Here is a 22,518-nt window from a genome sequence, read left to right on the forward strand (position 1 = left end):
TTGAATGCTGAATTCCACCATGCTGTAGTCACTGTTTCCTTTGGGATCGTTTACTCCAATATCATTTATTAAACCTGTCTCGTCCCACATTACCAGATCCAAAATAAGCTGATACCCGGTTGGATCCACGTCATACCATGCCAGGAAACTATCCCAAATACTCTATGGGTTCTTCCTTGCAGCTACCTTTGCTGATTTGAATTTCCCAACCTACATGAAGATTATAGTCAACCCTCATTAATATACATGCACTAGTTATATCCTGATTTGTTCAGTATCCTACAGTATAGCTACTGTTAGTGGGCCTCTAGACTACTTCTGCAAGAGTCATTTATGCTTATAATTTCTTACTTTCACCCAAATAGAATGTACATCTTTTGATACATGATCATCTTGTGCCATTGTATCTTATTTGATGCTGTACAAACAAAGCTACACCTACTCCGCTTTACTTCCTGCCTACTCTTAAAAAGCCACATACCTCTGAATGTTTAGTTTCCAGATTTGAGCTCTTTGTAACCAGTCTCGGTAATGGCTATAACATCACACCCAATAATCTTCTGCGTCAGTAATTCACTTATTTTGTTCTGAATTTTACACGTATTTAAGTAGAGTCATCAGTTTTGACTTTTTAGCATTTTTCTCCTTAGATCCACATTTATGCATTCTACAACTTCCAATAGCTACTCTATCCTGCTTTTAATCCTACCAATCCCCTCTCCAGGGCAGACAGCAATATCTCTCCCACTAATTATACCGTACCCTGCCACTTCCTACTACTTGCCCCACTTTTGCTAACAGCACCCTGTCCCACCATGCTGTGGTCAATTCACTCATTCTCTCTGCAGTCCCTGCCCTCAAACACACAGCTTGCACAAATCTCAGGGCTGAGGATCTTTGAAAGCTACCATATGGATCCCCATATATGCCTCACTTGCAGTCAGATCCTTCCATCACTCAGACACCAAATTTGAATTATCGTATCTGTGATATGACAACCTGCTGAAACAAAATGTCCAGATAACTTTGCCACCCCCTTGATGTGCCACAATGTCTGTATCACAGAATCCAGTTCCTCAACTCAGATGTTTTTGTTCTGAATCACTTTGGTGTCCAGCAGCTCCCGCAAGCTGCAGCAGCAATACATCATCTGTCCTACCATCACTTTTGTACTTTCTTTAATTTATTTCGGTAGCTTTTCTCCTTTTGCACACTTTAAGATTTCCTTGCTCTTTAGACTTTACTAATACTTGTGTATACATAAGTATAATCTTATACCTGATGAGTTATTTTTAAGAAAGAAGAAAAAAAAAACCTAAACACAAACTGAAGACCTTACTTTTACTTTAAGGACTACAAACAGTCACTCAGCTGCTGTGTTTAGGCAAAACACCCTGAGCGGCATGGTAGCTCAGTGGTTAGCACTGCTGCCTCACAGTGCCAGGAACTTGGGTTCAATTCCACCCTTGGGCGACTGTCTGTGGGGAGTCTGCACATTCTCCCTGTGTCTGCGTGGGTTTCCTCCGGGTGCTCCAGTTTCCTCCCACAATCCACAGTCCAAAGTTGTGCAGGCTAGGTGGTTTGGCCATGCTGAATTGCCCATAGTGTCAGGGACATTTAGATTAGGTGGATTATAGGACTATGGTTCTGAGTGGGATGCTCTGTGGGTCAGTGTGGGCTTGTTGGACCCGGGGGCCTCCATGCTGTAGGGATTCAATGATTCTATGATCTCTTTTCATTCCGCTGCTAATATCTTTGGGGTGCTCAACTCCGGCATTCTATTATTAGTCACAATCAAAAGCTGAGTCACACTAAGTTGCCACTTATATATGCCCCTACACAAAAGGTCTGAGTCACTGAGGTGCTAATTTCAGCCGATTCTTCATTAAGCTGCTCTTTCACTGGACAACTTGAACAAACCCTGCTAAGGCTAGCAAGGACACAACTTAAAAACCGTAAATTTCATTTTCATGCCATCTTAAACTAAATTAGACTAAATTACATTTGTATAAAATAAAGATTCGGACCTTGTTACCCAAGAATTTTACACACTCAGCCCTAGGGTAAACCAAAGCAAAGGAGGTACTAGCATAGCAGCTAAAAGTTTGATCAAAGGGTTTTATTTTGAAGAAAGTCATAAAGGAAACAGAGGTGATGATTTAGAGTATCTTTGGAAGTGGGGGTGGAATTCCAAAACTTAGGGCCTAGATCTTATTTGTCATTGGTCCCAGCCACAAACATTGTCCCTCAGCTATTGATTCCATTCCCCTCTCTGACAATGTCGCTCTGAGTGAGAATGTTTGTTACTTCCAGATTGACTATTACAATGTTTTCTTGTTCAGTTGCTTATCTTACACCCTCCAAAAGCCAAACTTTGTACAAAATCTAGTTACTTGTATTCGACTTCAAACCAGACCATCCACTACACCATCCTTCACATTCCAGGCATGCTGACCTAATTGGGTCCTGGTACACTCAAGCCTCGACTTTAAAATTATCTTCATGCTTAAATCTCTTCCTGGCTCTGCCCCATTCATAACACTGTAATTTCCTGCAAGTTTGCAACTATGAAACCCTACAATCATCTAACTCTGATCTCTTATTCTTTCCTATCTGTAAGTCAGATACCCCCCCATCTCCACTTTTCTTTCCTAACCTTCTGTGTCTGTCACTTTTATGCTTCATTTTTAATCTACTTCTTTGACCAAGTTTTAAATCACCCCTCTGATTAGCTCCATGTTTTGGTTTACTGTCACTTTTTATCTTATGAGATTCCTGTTAATTGCCTTGCTTTCCTATGTTAGAGGTAGTCCATGCATGCAAATGATTACCAACATAAAAGGTAGAAAGATTTTTTCCAAAGAACACTCAATATTACTCAAGATAACTTGTTTCAGAAAAAGATTTTTTATATGATATATAATAAATATATTTTGTGCTGACTGGCATGGCATGATATACTGAAGTGATATCCTACAAATTGTCAACACTAGCTGCCATCCCAGGAGGGGGAAGAGAGAGCGTGCACGAGAGAGAGAACGAGTGATCGTGCGTGTATATATATAACACTTGTGTGTGTGTGTGCGTGTGCGTGTAGGTGTAGGTGCGCACAAGGGTGCGCGCGAGAGTGGGAGTGCATGAGGGTGTGTGTGAATTGGTGGTGGTGGTGGTGGGGGTGGGGAGGGAGGGAGGGAATGATGCATATCGAAAACCAGTTTTGCTGGTTGAAGCAGAAAAAGTTATGATAGGCATAAGAGCTGTTTTGACAGCAGTCGACAAACAGGTCTCTATTCTTTAAAATGAGTGAGGGAGGTAGGATGGCATGCAATTGGTATCAACAATTACGCAAGAAAACAAACATTTCAGAGCAAGGGACAAATCAGTAAATTTAACTGACATTTGACAAGGTCCTATGCTTTACTTAACTTCTAGAACAAGCTCTTACACAAATTGAGAATGGCATGCCAATAATCATGCTTTAGTTATAGCGCAAAGCAACAGCTCTTTGTTTAATTTTCCTAATGTTTCTGTTTTGTAATCTTTCCATTTACTATTAGAAAATCAACTTCCTAGATCTTGTCCCAGTATCTGGTTGCTTAACTGGCATGATGATGTTAATTAAAATATTGATGCTTACCTCTCAAGCTCTGCTATTTTCTTATCTCTCTCATTTTTCTCAGTCTCTACTTCTTTCAAGATCTCCAAAAGTCTGTCAACTTCAGCTTGGGATTTACCAAACTCCTCTTTGAAGTATGCCACATCCTTCTCGAGTTGCCTCATTTTCTCACCCAACTCTGGGTTCAAATGAGCATCCTCTTCAGCATCATGAACCTTTGCATGCAAAGTAAAGAAAGTGAAAGTGACACCATAAAAGTTATTTTAATTTAAATTTCTGGAATGATACTATAACACAGCACTTCATTACATTGAAAACACACACAAACAACTCCATGAATTTCATAACAAGCTTAAATCACATGCTTTAAAGTAGAGAACAGTTTTACTAATGGAATAATTCAAATATATTATCTTGGATGGGACTGGAATACAATGAATAGCAGCGGAGGAAAATTTGCAGTTGTTTGACATTTTAGACTTCAAACGAGCACACACAAAATAATGAAAAAAAAAGCACTGCAACGTTTGGCCTACCCTATGTTCCTCATAATTCCTAATTGGTATCTTGAAAATAAAACCAAGCACATAAGACAAAACAAGCCAAACAAGAATGACAAATGACCTAAACAAACTGCAACATACAGAATGATAGAAGTACAGCATTATTCTTCTGAGGATGCAAATATTCTTTGTGATGTTTTGCATTAATAAATTGTATTAGATGCTAAGATGACCAAAAAGAAGTGCATCATTTAATAAAAATATTTTAAATAAATGAAAATATCTTGTGATGGATAGAAACTGCTGGGCTTTGTTTAAAATATTTCTAAAGGATAATCTGTTACTAATTATATGCACTTTTTCAGTAAACTTGGTTCTGTTGTAAATTGTACTGCCAAACCAAGCAATATTCTGTTGCATATTATCACTCAGAGTTGTCTAAACATATGCTATCAAAATCAGTGGTTTATTACCCCTTATTTACTAGGTATGTAGGAACTGATTGAGAGAGAAAAGATGACAAATTCATTCATTACCAATTTAAATACAGCAGAAATAAATCTAGAAGCGACAATGTGAAGTAGCTTTTGTGGCGCTACAGACATGTCAGCAATAAAATATCTTAATGCCTGGGTTCAGCACTGAAGTGTTCTTCATTTATTGTCATTTATTTATATTAGAATGGCAGGATGAAGAAAAGCAGATTGGCCAACTTTCTAAAAGGTAATGAACACAATGAAACGAGTTACTGTTAACAGTATTAATTCCACGATCTGACTCTCAAGAGAGCATAGTTAACATATAATAGTTCATTCAGATGCCAGCATTACACAGAATCAGTTTAAGATTCGATTGACTTAAGCTAATTCTTCAATTATAGACTAATCTCAAAAGCTGTTGTATTGTTATAAGCATATGTCCAGACATACAAGAATCAAAATTTGAATTTACAAGATTTACAAGTGGTATTTGTGTAGGATTCACAAATTTGCACATGAAGTTCACAAAAACAGCAAGAAACGTAAATACAAATCTTTAAAGCTGATGAACAAAATTAGCTACAAAAAATATCAGTATTCTGAATAATCTTGTGAAAATAAATCACTGAAATGCAAAAAACAGGAGTTTAAGTGATTAAAAAATAAAGTAATTGAAACATGCAAACTTGAACTAATTTAATTATAAAAAGTTAACCCTCTAAGTGCTCCCAATTCTGCAATGAAGTCCTGTCTGACAACAGTCTAGGCACAGAACAAACAGTGTCTGTGTTCCACATTATGTTTTTCCAAACAAATCAAGAATTGCATGAACAAGAATTTTGAGTATAATCCTTTACTATAAAACTTGCCAGTGTTGCCAATTTCTCAATCATCATATCCTAAAAAGATAAAACATTAGAGTATGCCAAAATACAACTAAATTTGGTCTGTGCATAAACTGTCAGTCTGCCAAGGCTTTGTAGACTTAAAGGTATCACCGCAAGAATCAACATCATGGTGTCATTATGCCAGTTTCTAATTAATTACCATTTAAGCATAAGCAACCAAGACCTTGAAGTCTACATAGCTTACTTATTCCAGCATGACTGAAAATTGCGATCGTTTGAAATGTTTGCAGAGCCGCACTCAGATATAAGCACAATATTAGGTCAATGGATCCTCATGCTTTCATATATTACAGAGGGCATTTTAGAACCACTTACTGGTATGTACATCTGATTGAACAACTGCTCAGCTTGCTACATTGCAAAGTTGGGAAGGAATGAAGCACAGACAGGAAGAAGGAAAGATTCAGGAAAACAGCATTAGCTCAACAAATCGAATGAATTTGCATAGAAAATGTCTCTTAGAAGTAGAAATTTAAGTTTCCAAACATTCCACAGTGAAAGTGAGAGGCACTAAGGAAACACAAATGTTGCTTTTGGCTTATAAAAAAAAAAAGAGTGGCTAGAGTAAAAATTTTTAGGTTAGTGTTACTTTCCTTTTCTTTCTCGTCCGAGGTAAATATTCTGTGAAATAAAGCAAGCTTCCCATCACTGACGATATAGTTTTGTATTCAACTCAAATGAAGAATCACTGCCAACACTGTTGGTTTATTAAAATTATAATTAATCAGAAGGCTTCAAAGTAGGTTTTGAAGATAAGCTTGATTAAACCAGATTATTAAATTTAAAATATATTCTTCTTAATGCAAACATAATTTAATGGACTTCAAAGGAAGTGCAAGTTTGGCAGAACAACAATAAATATTGGCTGTCTTTGACCTGATTAACTTGTGAATTCACCATTGACTAGTTTCATCCTTTAAAATGCTAGTTTACTCTTGTTACAAATTTGAACACATTCAATTATAATAATTAATTCTACATTTTGAAGTTATCCCAAAGTCAAAAGGACAGCTCCTGCAATGGAAAGGTCTGCTTCTTATTTGACGGTCAACTCCATAAAAGACTAGGACCATATCATTAAGGAGTTTCAGAACAAATTGTACATTACAAAACAACATAGTTTTTCATAAACATGACAATTTCCTGTTGCAGTGGAAGTTAACTTGCAGAAAATTCAGTGGCACCCTTAGCTAGTAAAGGAAATTACTATAAGACCATAACCATAAGATACAGGAGCAGAAATAGGCCATTTGACCCATCTAGTTCACTCCACCATTCAATCATGGCTGATATATTTCCCAACCCCATTCTCTTGCCTTCTCCCCATAACCCTTGATCTCCTCACTAATCAAGAACCCATCGACCACTGCCATAAATACACTCAATGACTCAGCCTCCACAGCCTTCTGTAGCAAACAGTGCCACAGTTTCACCATCCTTTGGCTGAAAAAATTCCTCCTCATCTCAATTCTAAAGGTCCATAGCTTCACTGAGGCTTTGCCCTCGGGTCCTAGTCTCTCCTATGGAGAAACGTCTTCTCCATGCCAACACTATCCAGGCCTCTCGGTATTCTATAAATTTCAATCAGATTTCCCCTCATCATTCTAAACTCCATCCAGAACAGAGCCAGAGTCCTTAACTGCTCTTCATATAACAAGCTCTTTAGCCCCAGGATCATTTTTGAAAACTTCTCTGGGCCCCTTCCAATGCCAGCACATTTTATCTTCGACATAGAGCATAAAACTGCTCACAATTATCCAAAAGCAGTCTGACCAAAGCCTTACATAGCCTCAGCAATACATCTCTGTTCTTGCATTCTTAGCCCTCTACAAATGAATACCAGCATTGCATTTGCCTTCCTAACTGACAACTGAACCTGCATGTTAACCTTAAGAGAATCCTGAACTAGGACTCCCAAATCTCATTGTTCTTCAGATTTCTGAAGCCTTTCCCCATTTAGGGAATAGTCTGTGCCTCTATTCTTCCCACCAAAGTGCATAACCTCACCTTTTCCAACAATGTATTCCACCTGCCACTTGTTTGCCCAATCTCCTAGCTTGTCCAAGTCCTTCTGCAGCCTCACTGCTTCCTCAACACTACCTATCCCTCCACCTATCTTTGAGTCATCTGCAAACATAGCAACAATGCCCCCAGGCCTTCGTCCAGATCCTTAAGGTATAAAGTGAATAGTTATGGTCCTAATACTGACCTCTGAGGAACTCCAGTTGTCACCGGCTGCCATCCTGAAAAAGATCCCTTTAGCCCACCTCTCTGCTTTCTGCCAGTCAGGCAATCGTCTATTTGTGCCAGTACCTCGTCCCTAACACTATGGGCTCTTATCTCGCGCAGCAAGGTGTGCGGCCTTCTGGAAACCCAAATAGATCACAACCATTGGCGCTCCTTCATCTAACTTGTTCATTGCCTCCTCAAACGAATTCTGACAGATTAGTCAGGCATAACCTCCCCTATTTTACCATGCACTTCCAAGTACTCGGCAATCTCATCCTCAATAACAGACTCTAAAATATTATCAAAGACCAAGGTCAGGCTTCCTTCTTAAGCAGGGGTGTTACATCAGCCATTTTTCAATCCTCTGGGACCCTTCTTAATAGATCACTATCAATGCCTCCACAAACTCCTCAGCTATTCCTTCAGAACCCTGGGGTTCAGTTCACGTGGTCCAGGTAATGCCAGAATTGTAACAAGTAGGGCTATATACTGAATATGAAAATTTTAATTAATTGCATAGGTTAAAACAATTTAGTGTTATTTTTCTGTAAAGTATTTTTGTATTTGTAACAACATTGAAAGAATATAGGTTATAGCACTTTCAGACAATGCGCAAGACTTAATATGAAGTTTTAACGAAATACATTTGATTATTATTTTTACCATAAAGAACTATAAGCAAGAGTTCACTCATTATTATAGTACTGTTTCCAGCTACAAATCAGTGTGAATGTTGACTAATGTTTGTAATGCCATTCACACCACTGTGGGGATTCAGAAACAGATAGTTGCTCAATGTAAGCACTGTCAACACACATACAGGACTGTGATTTATGCTGGCACTGCTACTCCTTCACTGTCTGATTCAAAGTTGCTTTTTCTATTAATTTTACAAGTGTTCAGCTGGTTTCAATGACATTACACCAAGAAAGAGGTTTAAAGAAAATAAACTGCTGTGAATTCAACTGTAGGATGCATTTTCACAAAGGTCATTGCAGTATTGGTACTACTATGGTACACTTAGAGGATTGGCAATAAGGAGGTCTTTGACATTACAGCGACTCCAAAGTGTACTGCAGGAGATGAGGGCATTTGGGGAATGGAAAGGTTGAGGGATAGGAGTGTGGGCTAAGATTCAAATACTGACTAACTTTCCAGCAAATTAATGTAATTATTTTAAGCAATAAACTTTGGTTATGGCATACACATCATTAAAACATGCATTATCAAATGTTTTATAGCTTTAACTATGTATAAAGCTAGTTATGGCTTTAAATATAACCAAATGTGTACAGCATAAACAGCAGTACACACAAGTTTCAGCCTCCAACAACTGGAAAATCTGTACACTCATGTTAATCACTTATTTGTAATGCTTGCTGTTTTTGAAACAAATGTTACAGTTTTCAGAATCTGATAAGTGTTGCAAGAGTAAAAATTATTAACAAGAACATTCAAGCTTTGCTGCATTAATAAAATCAGATTATTTTTTCTGAAAACTTGGATAGCAGCAGAACTTTTGAAATTAATGCAACACAATTATGGAATGCCAGGCAGGAAGAACTTTAAATTTCAGTTTTATTTTAAAAAAAGTGAAAACCTATAATAAGTCAAACTAATGATTGCACAAATTGTTCAGGCATTTTCTAACTTATTCCTTTTTTTCCTTAGGGTGGGGTAGAGGTGACCTATAGGGAAAAAATGATTGCCATGTGATGACAGCTCTATTAAAAGAGATTTTTAAAAATAAGCAGGACCCTGTATAATTCTTAAAATAAATCACATGGAGTAAGTGACATTTAATTACAAGTTAATACAAAAAACCATTTTGATAGGTGCAAGAGGATTTTCTGAAATCTAATGTTTTTGGCCATAAGCAAATTACCAACAAGTCATTTAAAGTTTCTCATCCAGGTTAATGTATGTGTGTGCTTTAATTATTGTTGCAGATTTTTCTCATTGGTCAAGTTCAATAGTGTTTCAATTAACATACATTATATAGAATGTATTGGCTAATGAATAGGGATTTTCTTTAAAAATGTTCATAACTGAGCAGAAAACCAACAATAATAAAACATCAAACAGCAGACATTTGGATTCTGTCTACATGACTTTCAGCCAAAATAAACGAAGTTACATCACAAAAGGAGCCAGCAAAAATCATGGCCAATGGAATGCTTAACATCACATTATTTTACATTTTTAAGATAAATATCACTTCCCTGAAATCAGAAGCAGTGATTCATATACTATAGGTAAATGGCATTCAACTTTCTAATGTTTCTTCCAGAGCAGATTGAAAATAGTGCTTGTTTTTGTTACGTGTCTACATTGGGTAATAAGCATTTGCCAAATGTTTACGTGAAAATTCACATGTTTCAGTTGTTGCTTTACAAACTCTCTTTGTATTCTGCCTGTTTTGATAATAGTTAGTTTAGATTCCAGCAAGCAAGAAATTGTGAAGTATTGTGGCTTTTCATAATGTTTACTTAAAATATAATTATATGGTCTGAAAGTTCCTCTTTCAAATGAGCAACGAGAGAAGGCATGGTGCTCTCTTCAATTAATGTCCTGCTACAGAAATTGCAGGAATGTGCAATTCAGCGAGTGTGATTTCAGAGAATGAACTTCTGCTCACGGCATTTATAACAAGGAAATTTTTAGTAGTGTACGGAATACGTCTATATGTTATGACATTACAAAAACAAGAATTAAAGTTATTTAAGGCATCTGAGTAACAGTTAATGACCAGACTTCAACTTCACAAATCAGTGCTTTATATGATAAAGTAGCATTCCACATTAAAAAAAATTACATTGATGAATCAGATTAGATCAACGGGGTTGGGAAAAGTACGTAATAAACTATCATGATTGTAAATAATGCTATTATCAGTTGTTTTCTAGAATATGAATCATCAGACCAATTGTGTGTTGTGTCTTTGAGGTTCCAATAGCTATAACAACTGTTAGTTTGATGTGCATCTTAGATGATCTAATACAATTGTGGTATCCACACTGAAAACATCAGATACATTATTTTTAAGCACACTGCAAGAGAAATGGTGCAACTAATGTGTCAATTGGAGAAAAATCTGAGGTTTTTTCCAAACTTCTTAATTTCAAGGATTCCTTTCAGTTTGAGCTACTTGGAATATTCATCAATGTCTGTAGTAATCCTTCTTTTATTTAAAAATTATTGGATAATTTCCAAAAGTATAATTGAAACCTTGCAATAAAACCACATTCATTAAGTTTAGTCCCAAGTTACAAAAAAAATTGCAATTGTATTCGATAAATTATTTTTCCTGAAAAATAATCTGCGAGATAAAAGGTCCACCCCCAAATGAATTTCAGGAATCCTATTTCTTGAGTCATCACTAATGCAGGACTTGCGCATGCAGCATGTAATGGTCACAAGAGAACTGGAGTCTGTGCCTGCAAAACTCAAGTTTAGATAGCTACACATCAACTATCAAAACTACTTTTTGATTGCCAGAAGTTTAGACATTCTTAATACGTATAGCCAAAAGCAAAATATGAAACAATAACGTGTATTACTAATCATACAAGGACAAACAGCTCAAATCTCTTGAATTATGTACAAGAAATCAGGTAAAAAGCCCCCTCCCCACCAGAAAAAGAAACATGAGAAACCCAAGGAAGAGTTCATCTGAATAAAGCAGTGAGAAACTTACAAGGAAGCCAGAGTGAAAGAGAGGTACTTTAGAAAATAAAGTACATATTTCACTTCAATCAGTCAAAAAAAAGGTACAAGCCAATATACAGACAGTTACTGCTACCTTAAAAGCAAGGGCAATCTAAATATTTGGTTAATGTGTTACAATTGTGGTAAAAGAAATTCAAGGTCTTTAAGATGTGTGACCCATACTAATTCAATGTCTAAGTCTTAATATTTTTGGCAGGAATCCTTAAGCAATTCAAGATTACCACCAAGCCATTCAACTACTAACCAAGAAACTTAGTTTGTGCCCAATGTTACACTTACCTTCTTCAATTGTGCCTCCAACTTACTACATTCTTCTTTTTTTTGCTCTATGGCTATTTCTAGAGATTTTAATTTGGAATCTTTCTTTAAGCCCGTTGAAGCCAATGAAGATGCATGTTCCTTCAAGTCAATCAAACTAGACTAAAAGAAATAATTATATTTACTTTCAGGAAATGACACTCTAAAAATAATTTTCAAGTGCATTCTTTGACTGCATTCAATTCTTCCTAGATATTTAAATCTATTTTCTGTAAATCTATAGTAATAAACAATTTTGGCCTAACTCTTTAGGGTGCAATTAGTATTCCCTGTAGTAAAACTACAGTTGAAGGAGTAATATGCAAGAGAAGGTTCCAGTGTTGTGGCTGTGATTCTGAGTTTCTATGCCTTGGAGTGTAATTTACAATTGAGTGAATTAAAAACACTGAACCACTATAATCTTGGGAAGCCCAATCAGTTGAACGAGATTACAACTAAATTATTCAAAGTTTTCAATATTTGGCTCACTAGAATATTGTTCAAATGCAGAAATGCATATAGCACAATGTAGATGTGAACACTTTCCTTAAAAGTGAGAGTGGATCAATGGATCTACCAATAAGCTTATGCATTCGCATTCAGTGATGAAGAGATGCTGACCTCAATGAAAACTTCCTGCAAAGATTCACAAGGCTCCATGGCCTGGATGTCACCACTCATTATGTTTTTGTATTGTTCCAAGTCAGGATGTTGTGATATGCAGCTTGGAGGAGAACATAAAGGCAGCTATACTCCTATATTAGGTAGTAATGTTGCAGGTTTTGTAGGTGCTATCTAATGGACCTTGCCGAGTTGTTGCAGTCCATGTTGTAGATGGCACATTGCTGGCACTGTTTGTTGGTGGAGGAGGGAGTGAATGTTGAAGGTGCTAGATAGAGTGCCAAACGAGTGTTTTCTTATGGGTAGAGAGAGTTGAGTGGTGTTGGAGCTGCACTCATCCAGGCAAGTGGACAGTACTCCATTGCACTTCTAGAAATGTCTCTTCCAGATGGTGGTCACCTGCTCACTGCAGAATTCCTTCCTCTGACCTGTTCGACCATTATTATGCCCAGATCCTGGACAAGGTTCCCCAATTTGTTACAGTTTCCAGACAGGTCACACAGGATGAACTGGCTCCCCTTTTTTATTTACCTGCCTCCTCGATTGGTCACAACCAGATTAATTCAAAATAAAAATGAACTTAAGTTTTAAAAAGGAGACAACTTAACCAGCCTTGAGTTAAGTGCATTTATTGATTACTAAATACAAGAATTAGTAACATAATACAGTTTAGAAATAAGGAAGAAAATGGTAAAACAAAAATGCAGATCAATTTCTAAATTGTGCATGAAAAAATGTTGAGTGTCGCAACTGTTGCAGGAGAAGATACTGGTACCATTGACATTTGTATTTGAAGGTTGTAGTATATTTCAAGATTCTTAGTTTTACAGGTTGGTTGGGATTTTGTCATTCCGATTTTTTTCAAACAATACTGAATTCCAGCATTCAGGGAGAAATAGAGTCTTCTGGTTGTCTTGTTTCCTTTTGTCTGGCTTTCACCAGAGAGAATACCTTTACCTGTAACACAGAGGTGGCTAGGGGATAATTCTTCAACTGTAACCTTCAAAGCACGCTAATACTCAAACTCAGACTAGAGCAAGTTTACCTTAGACCAATCAGTCCCACTGGCACTCTCCAGAACAGCTGAAACTGATTTTTTAATCCCTGCCCTTGTGTATTCTTCAAAGGGAAAAATGTACAATCTATCTGCCATTTATGACATAATTGGCAGGAGTAGCTTGCTGTTGAGCAGGGGATCATCAGCACTCATTATCTTTGTCATCACAGGAGATCACAGCTCAGTCTGTTTGACTTGTCTCTTCCCCTTTAAAGGTTGTTGTTTGAAGTTCCCTTCGCATTTTCAGGTACAAAAATTGGTGCCAGTCTCCCTCAAGACAGCAGTTAATTTACACACACAGCCATTATTGGCTGCACCAGCCTTCTTAAATAAAACCAATAAGTTAAAAAATGTTCACAGTACTTCAGAATTCTGAACCTGGGACATGACAGTATCCACTGTATCTATATGGACAATCCAGTTCAGCTTCTGGTCAATCATAGACACCTAAGATTTTGATGGTGGAGAATTCTACAATTCTAATGCCACTGATTGTCAACAGGTGATCGTTGGATTCTCTCTTGTTGGAGGTGGTCAATATCTGGCACAAGTGGAGCACAAATGTTATTTGGCACTAATCAGCCCAAACCTGAACATTGTCCAAATCTTGGAGATTTAAACATGGACTGATTCAGTATCTGACGAATCATGAATGGTATTGAACATTGAAATCAGTGAACATCACTACCTCTTATCTGATGACGGAGAGAGGACCATTGATGAAGTGGCTCAAGATGGCTGGGATTGGAACACCACCACTGTAGAACTCCTGAAGTGATGTCCTGTGGCAGAGATGAAACACACCCAGCAAGTTCAATCATCTTGCCTTGTGCCAAGTATGACTCTAACTAATGGAGAGATCTGCCCTTGATTCCCTTTGATTGTAGCATTGGTATTGCTCCTTGATGCCACATTATGCCAAAAGCTGCCTTGATGTCAACGTAGTTATCTTTACTTTCTCATATCTGTTCAGATCTTCTGTCCATATTTGTATTGAGACTGTAATGAGGTCAGGAACTGAGCTATCCTGGCAGAAATATACTGTCACTGAGGATGATTGTTGACTAACTGATGCTCAATAGCACTGTCAATTATACCTTGCATCACTTTAATGGTGACTGAGAGTGGGCAGACAGGGCGGCAATTGACCATTGAGTTGATCATTGTGATGCCAAGTCCAGGGAATCTGGCATCTAGTAATAGAGGTGCCATCAAGTAGACTACATAGTTAATCTCAATGAAGAATTCTCATAAACAGTGAACTAGGTAAAATTACTTTTTACAATCTTACAAAAAAAGTGGAATAAAACTTGGCACAGAGAAATACAAGCAGAAATATCAAAACTTAAAAATAAAAAAAATTATTTTACAAACGTATGGAAGTTTTAGAAACATAGAAAATAGGAGCAGTAGGCTGTATGGTCATTTCAGCGTACTCTGCCATTCAACATCCAATTTAGTACCCTGTTCTGAATTTCTCACATACCCATTATCTCTTTTGCTCTAAGAACTACACTAATTCCTTTTTGATAATATTTAATGTTTTGACCTCAACCCGTTCTGTGGCTGAGAATTCCAAAGGCTCGCCACTCTCTGGGAAAAGGAATTTCTCCTCATCTCAGTCCTAAATGGCCTGCTGTGTATCCTTAGATTGTGACCATAGTTCTGGACTCCCTAGTCACCGGAAACATCTTTCATGCAGTTACCATTTAGTGCTATCAGAATTTTATACATTTAGTTTTAGGACATCATAGAGAAATTTGGAATTCTATAAATATAAAATATAAAAATAGAAAATGTAAAATTATTTACTCAAAGCCCAAGCGATTGTTAAGCAGTAATTACGACAACGTGCTACTAAAAACCCAGTTGCACCCCATGAATAAGGCTTTTTTTTTTCCAAAAGCAAAGTAAAATGTGATTTTCATCTACCAACTCACACCTCATTTAGACCTCGCCTGTGTTTTCAGGACGACACTCTTCGGCTACTGCACAAAGTCTTGTATCAAAGAACTTCTTGTCTGCTCATTCTGCCTTCTCCTTCCAGTGACTTGAAACTTTCATTTCTGTTGTGCATCAGCTCCAATGAAAGGTCATCAACCAGAAACATTAATTCTGTTTCTCCCCATGGATGCTGACTGACATGCTGCGTTTTTCTAGCACTATTTTTGTGCAAATTAACTTTTTCAAGAGTTTTTACACTGAGACTAAAAGCAGTAAAAGTGGCATTTCACATCAACTGCAGGTACTTCAGTAATACTTCTTAGATAGAATGGAGAAAACCATAACAACTTCTGGTTTTTCACTTTTAATTGGGCATGTTAGACACCAGAAGTCATTGTCAGTTTCACAGAAAGATGCTGAAGACTGAGTTTTATTGTTGTCACAAAATCTAGGCAACTGTAAAAGGGTTATTCTGATAACATTTAAAATGCAAACAGTATGTAAGATTACTGACTAACCTCTTTTTCTGCTAATTCTGCTTGTAAATTGTTAATCTTCTCTTTAAGATCTTTATTTTCTTTTTTATATGACTCAACCTCTTCGAGCCTTTCCCGATCATCTCTTTCACGTTGCTCCTTAAGACGTTCTATAATTCTTTCCTGTAAGTGCCAAAAGTAAGTCTGACAATTAAAGGCTAAACTATTTACAATTCAAATTTTCAATCACAATACATATACGAGATTTCTTTGTTCTGTCCACTGTAATACAAAAAGCATTGACATTGATACTTATGAATGTGTTAACACTGTAAACACTTCAGTCTGGAAATCTATTGTTCAGAATCACTTGTCTGGAATTTCTTTTGGAGCAGATCCTCAACATCTTATCATATTAATAAAATCGTCTGGGAACACAAACATGTTATAGTATTTAGATCGGTAAAACAAGTTTTATCACTGCTTTGTGTTTTGGGTAAATAGACCTAGGTTGTCTTCTGTCTCTCACACATGGATAGGCACTCTAATATCATCTTGTAATCCAGAAAATTCTGAAGCAACTTGGCTCCAAGCATTCTAGACTGATGAGCTTACAGTGTAATAGATATCTGATGCATCTTTAAATCTTGTGTAATTTCAGTGGAGAAATTTCTACCATCTATAACAACATAGTAACTACTTAACAAAACATTATTTTGACTGATGTGAACATTTACATACTGTTATTAGGTCATAAAATAACATTTGAATAATTAATATTTTTCATTGAATTTTCAGTTCATATATTTTCAGAAGATATGTCTACCTTCCTAAAAGTAGTTGAAATACTGGTTAGATTTCACTTCATAACCTTTGATGTACAGTTTATTCTAGTCCCAGTCAAAATACGATCCTTTCAGAGTGACTGGTTGTCTTGCAATAATTGAATCAAAGGCTGGAGCCAACAATTGCCAAATTAGAACAATAACAGCTATTCGCAAAGCACCTCATTGAGAAACAACTGAATGTCATCATTATTAAGATATGGGGCTGAGGAAAATATCAGTTTTAATCATGGATTAATTTGACCAAAGCTTCAAGTCCTGTCTTAATTGTAAAACTGAACCACTGATGCAGGGAGGTGGGTAGGAGGGTGGGAAACAAGCTATTCAAATACCAGAGTTTATTGCAGCAAGGTTTTACTATAGGACACAGCTTCTACGACTCAACCACAAAAATTTTTGTTCTCAAAAAAATGTAATCAAGCAGTTGGTTTTGAGCCTCCAGAGACTCTGGATGTTTAAAGTGGCAGCACAGTTGGGGAAGGATCCCCGAGGCAAACTTGTTTCTTGGCAAGCTCTGTTACTTCCTGAACTTTCACCAGGACTGGTCAACTTTCGTCTGTCTATGCCAGATTTACAGTAGCAAGATACCTATTTTAAAGAGAAAATAAACTTGATTAGGGTGGTAAAGTGTCCTTCATTTCTGACAAAGCTATCATCCACTGAGCCGTCCAGGACTCTCCATCCCTACTCTCTGAATTTTAGCCTGGCTATCCAAAAATGCTTGAGGTTGTGTGTGCCAAAGGTAGTTGTAAAATTTCAGCAGTTCCAGCTGCAGATTCAAGTGGATGCAAGAAGCTCTTCCTCCTCCAAATTGAGTTTAGATGTCCACACGGTGCCCTTTTAATTATATGATTTGTACATACATTTAGGAATTACAGATGCTTCCTCTCCAATTTGAGCCAAACATCTTTCATTCCTTATCTGCAGTAACGAAAGCAAAGTCAGTTCAGGACAGATTCTCTAGTCTTAAACTATTGCTATGTCAAAATAAATCATTAATTAAGCAGAACTAGTTAACGAAAGCTGGCAATTTAGGTTAAGAGATAGTTAAAGAGACATGCAGTGGCAGATGTTTAAAGGGGTATTTCAGAATACACACATTCCTACAAGAAAGAAACATTCCAAAAGAGAGAACCCAACGTCCTATTGTTAACTAAATCTTTAAATTCTAGAAAAAGTATATAATTGCAGAGACCAATAGGAAATCAAAAGATTGGACAGTACAGTAAAGAATGAAGAAAATTGAAATTAATAAGAAAGGACAAGTTAGAACATGAGAAAAAGTTAAGTAGAAAACAGACGGTAAGAGTTGCTACAGATGAGAGCTAATGTACGTGCTGTTCTTATAGGAAGTGAGTCTGAGGCAGTAATAATGAAAAATAAAGAGAGCAGACAAATTAACCAGATATTTTCCATCAGTCTTCACTGAATACCATACAGGTAACATCTGAAAAACAGCTTTAAATCAAGATGTGCAAAGGAGGGAGAACCTCAAGAAAAGTATAAGCACCAAGGAAGTGATATTGAGGGAAATGTCAGAGCTGAGACCAACAAGTTCTCAACACTTGAAGTACCGTACCCTAGGATTGTGAAAGAAGTGGTTAGTGAGCAACTCAGCTTGAATGTTCCAAAATTCCTTAGATTCAGCAAAAGTGAATGTAACTCCTTTATTCAAATAAACAGGAAACTACAGGCCAGCAAACTCAATGTGTCATGGAAACATGGCAGAAGATATTTTTAAGATGCTATAGCTGGATACTTAAAGTTCAAAGTAATTAGATTGAGCCAACAAACAACAAAGAACAAAGAAAATTACAGCACAGGAACAGGCCCTTCGGCCCTCCAAGCCTGCGCTGATCCAGATCCTCTATCTAAACCTGTCGCCTATTTTCCAAGGATCTGTATCCCTCTGCTCCCTGCCCATTCATATATCTGTCTAGATACATCTTAAATGACGCTATCCTGCCCACTTCTACCACCTCCGCTGGCAACGCGTTCCAGGCACCCACCACCCTCTGTGTGAAGAATACAAAAAGCAGTATGCAATCTATATGGTAAAGACTGTAGAGTTTCAAGGTGCAGATGGATCTGGGTGTCCTATGGCATGAATCACAAAAGATTAGCATGTAGGTACAGTAAGTACTTAGGAAAACTTAGAGTGTTATTTATTGTGAGGGAACTTGAATACGCAAGGAGGGAGTTTCTGCCTCAGCTATACAAAGCAATGTTAAGACCACATCTGGAGTACTGTGTACATTACTGGTCTCCTCATTTAAGAAAGAATGTAAATGTGTCGGAAGTAGTTCAGAGAAGATTTATTAGACCAATACCTGGGACAGGTCAACTGAGGAAAAGTTTGACAGGCTAGGCCGGAATTCCCAGGAACTTAGAAGAGTGAGAGGCAACTTGATTGAAACATAAGATCCTGTGGACCCTGAACAGGGTAAATGTAGAAATGAAACTTCCTCTTGTAGTTGAATTTAAAACTGGGTAAAGAATCCATTTCAGACAGAGACGAGGACAATGTTTTGTATCGAATGGTGCAGCAGACCCAACAGGTTGAGTGGCCTAACCCTGCACATAGGTTGCGTGCCGTATGAATTTTGGGCTCTCAATTCTGCAGAGTAAAGAATCTCAATTTTTGATGTTTATTTTTAAATGCACGTGAACTGTAGCCTCAATTGTTTTAATTCCGAAATTATTTACTGGTGGCAATGTTTTTACTTTACTCAGGCTGATATTAAAAAAAATGTCTAGGCTTGTAATATTTCTATGATTTGAAGAATGATTGCGTAGCACACAATTACTGCACAGGTCATGAGTCCAAAATCAAAAAGGAAACAGCTGGAATTCTGTGATAGTGCTATAACAGACTAGAACTGAGAAGTTGCCACTATTAGTTATCTACTTTGTTATTATTGGTGCAACACAACAATGCCATCAGTAACGACACTGCACTAATACCCCTTCTCAGTTTTTAGCATTTGTGAAAGAAACATATACACAGTGTAATGAACTGCTCAAGATACTTTTGAATGCATTATTCGCTTTGCTTGACAAAAGAGATTGCAACTTGAATTTGAGAACGACAAAACAAAGACCTCCATAATTAACAAAAATTACACTTAACAACTTGCTTTGAATATACTTTTTTGAAATGCTTTTAAGTGTTTCAGGCTAAACAAATATGAAACATTAATGCTATTTGTCCTTATGAACTTTTGATATATGGTTTGTTTCTTGCACAGAGTCAATGCTATAATGTAATGCCACCAAAACTCTATGGCTACCACAATTGCATATTCTGACAATAATGGATGCAGGGAGAAGAATGTGTGCATAGGAAGGTTATTGTTGCAAGCAAAACAAAAGCATCTTGGAACCTGATGAGACCAAGACCAATGAACTTAGAACATCTTTGACCAGCCACCAGTAGAAAAAATGTGGCTTTCACATCCATCAATGGTCTCTAGCTTACACGTGAAACTTCAATGTTGCAACTTTACATTTTATTAACTGAATGATAAGCAATTGCAATTACTACAAATTGCAATATTGAATTGTGCCGGTAACATTACCTCTCCAAAGAAAAGGCAATGATGCAAATCATACTGACAAATAATAGAATCCAATTATGATCTAATCATATTAAATTCGCATATTAGAACTCAAAAGTAACCAAATCTCACCCAGCTCCTTTATGAAATCAAATGACCATGACCGTTCACCAAACCAATTCTACAGCTATTAAGACACCAAAATGTCTAAAAAAAAGAGCAGAATCATACATAAAAAGACTTGACTTTTGAAGCTGGCTACATACCTGTTTAAATTGGGTAACCAGTTACTTTATAAAATAGTCAAATTGTCTTGAGGGAATATCTGGGTCAAAAATTCAACAACTAACTGAATGTATACAAAACAAATTCTTTCAGTTTCTTAAACTTTTGCTTGGAACCTTCAGGCATCAATCATAAACTTGTCAAATAGCATATATGGTAATATAATTATTCTTTAGATCAATTAGGAAATACAAAACTTCACTGCTGATTGACAGTAGTCAATTAACCATATGCTTTTGTTTTACCCTGTAACAAAATGTTAAGCATTCAAATAACGGCAGGAGACAGACAACGGTGGAGGAGGGTTGTTTTTTTGGACTGGGGCCTGTCACCAGTAGTGTTCCACAGGGATCTGTTCTGGGTCCTCTTTTGTTTGACATTTATATAAATGATTTGGGTAAGAATATAGAAGGCGCAGTTAGTAAGTTTGCAGGTGACATCAAAATTGATGGCATAGTAGACAGTGAAGAGATTACAAGGGGATCTTGATCAAACGGATCAATGGGATGAAAAATGCCAGGTGGAGTTCAATCTGGATAAATGCAAGATATTGCATTTTGGTACAACAAACAAGGATAGGGCTTACACAATTAATGGTAAGGCCTTGGGTAGTGCTGTATAACAGAAGGACCTAGGGGTACAGGTACATAATTCTTTGAAGTTTGCATCATATATAGACAGGGTGGTTAAAAAGGCATTTGACACGCTTGCCTTCATTGCTCAATCCTTTTGATATAGGATTTAGGAAATCATGTTGAGGTTGTACAGGACATTGATGAGGCACCTTCTGGAATACTGTGTCCAGTTCTGGTCACCCAGTTATAAGAAAGATATTATTAAGCTGGAGAGGGTTCAAAAGAGATTTACCAAGATGTTGCTGGGTTTGGAAGGTTTGAGTTATGAACAAAGACTCGATATGCTGGGAGATAGCAAGAACTGCAGATGCTGGAGTCAAAGACAATACATCATGGAGCTGGAGGAACACAGCAGGTCAGGCAGCATCAGAGGAGTAGAAAAGTTGACGTTTCGGGTCAGGACCCTTCTTCAATAAGCTGGGACTTTTTTGCACTGGAGCGTAGGAGGTTGAGAAGCGACCTAATAGAAGTTTATAAAATAATGACAGGTATAGGTAGAGTTAATGACAGTTGTCTTTTCCCTAGGAAGAGGAATTTCAAGACAAGTGGGCATATTTTTAAGGTGACGGGAGAGAGTTTTACACAAGATAGGACGGGTAAATTTTTTACACAGAAGATGGTTCACATGTAGAATGAACTTCCTGAGGAAGAGGTGTATATGGGTACAATTACAACATTTAAAAGCCATTTGGAAAGGTACATGAATAAGAAAGGTTAGGAGGGATATGAGCCAGGGGCAGGCAGGTGGGGCTAGTTTAGTTTGGGAATATGTTCGGCATGGACTGGTTGGACGAATGAGTCTGTTTCCATGCTGTATGACTACCATGACTTTATGATTCTATAACTGAATAAAATTATAAATATAAATAAATACCAGAAATATAAATTTCCCTTGTTAATGTTTGTAATTCAATATTACAAAATTTGGAGTCAAATGTTCCATAGCATTAAGGAACATGTCAGCATCTTAAGTTTGTTTAATACATCCTCAGTGGTGTGAACCTTTGATCTTTTACCTTTAAATTCTGTGTTGATACCACCTCTCACACTAACACCTGAAGGAAGAGTGAGGTTCTGAAAGCTTGCATTTTCAAATAAACGTGTTGGACTATAACCTGGTGTCGTATGATTTCCAACCTTCTGCAGGTAAGACTTTTAGCTCAATATCTATTTCTGGTCAGTTCGCTGTTTTAAACCACTATTATCCCACTCATGCAAATCAGAATTCAACTTCTGTCAACAACTGCTACAAATTTCACATCTGTATCTGCCAAGTTCAGTACTATCCTGTTCTTCCGTATATTTATCCCAAGTAGCCTAACATCTGCAAAATGAAA

At 37.1% G+C, this 22,518-nt stretch overlaps 1 protein-coding gene across 2 annotated transcripts in view; it reads right to left on the bottom strand.

The window, feature by feature from the left end:
• The window catches only part of LOC109925951 (ERC protein 2), a 591,163-nt gene that overhangs the window by 221,353 nt on the left and 347,292 nt on the right, over positions 1 to 22,518 (bottom strand). For both annotated transcript variants that reach the window (XM_048606399.1, XM_048606398.1), the window contains exons 8-10: positions 15,902 to 16,042; positions 11,744 to 11,884; positions 3,638 to 3,831 (exon numbers count right to left, since the gene is read on the bottom strand). In XM_048606399.1, coding sequence (XP_048462356.1) covers positions 3,638 to 3,831; positions 11,744 to 11,884; positions 15,902 to 16,042 — 476 coding nt within the window. The remainder of the gene's footprint in view (positions 1 to 3,637; positions 3,832 to 11,743; positions 11,885 to 15,901; positions 16,043 to 22,518) is intronic.

The sequence above is a fragment of the Rhincodon typus genome, chromosome 16, assembly GCF_021869965.1.
Source record: "Rhincodon typus isolate 14 chromosome 16, sRhiTyp1.1, whole genome shotgun sequence".
Classification (NCBI taxonomy): Eukaryota; Metazoa; Chordata; class Chondrichthyes; order Orectolobiformes; family Rhincodontidae; genus Rhincodon; species Rhincodon typus.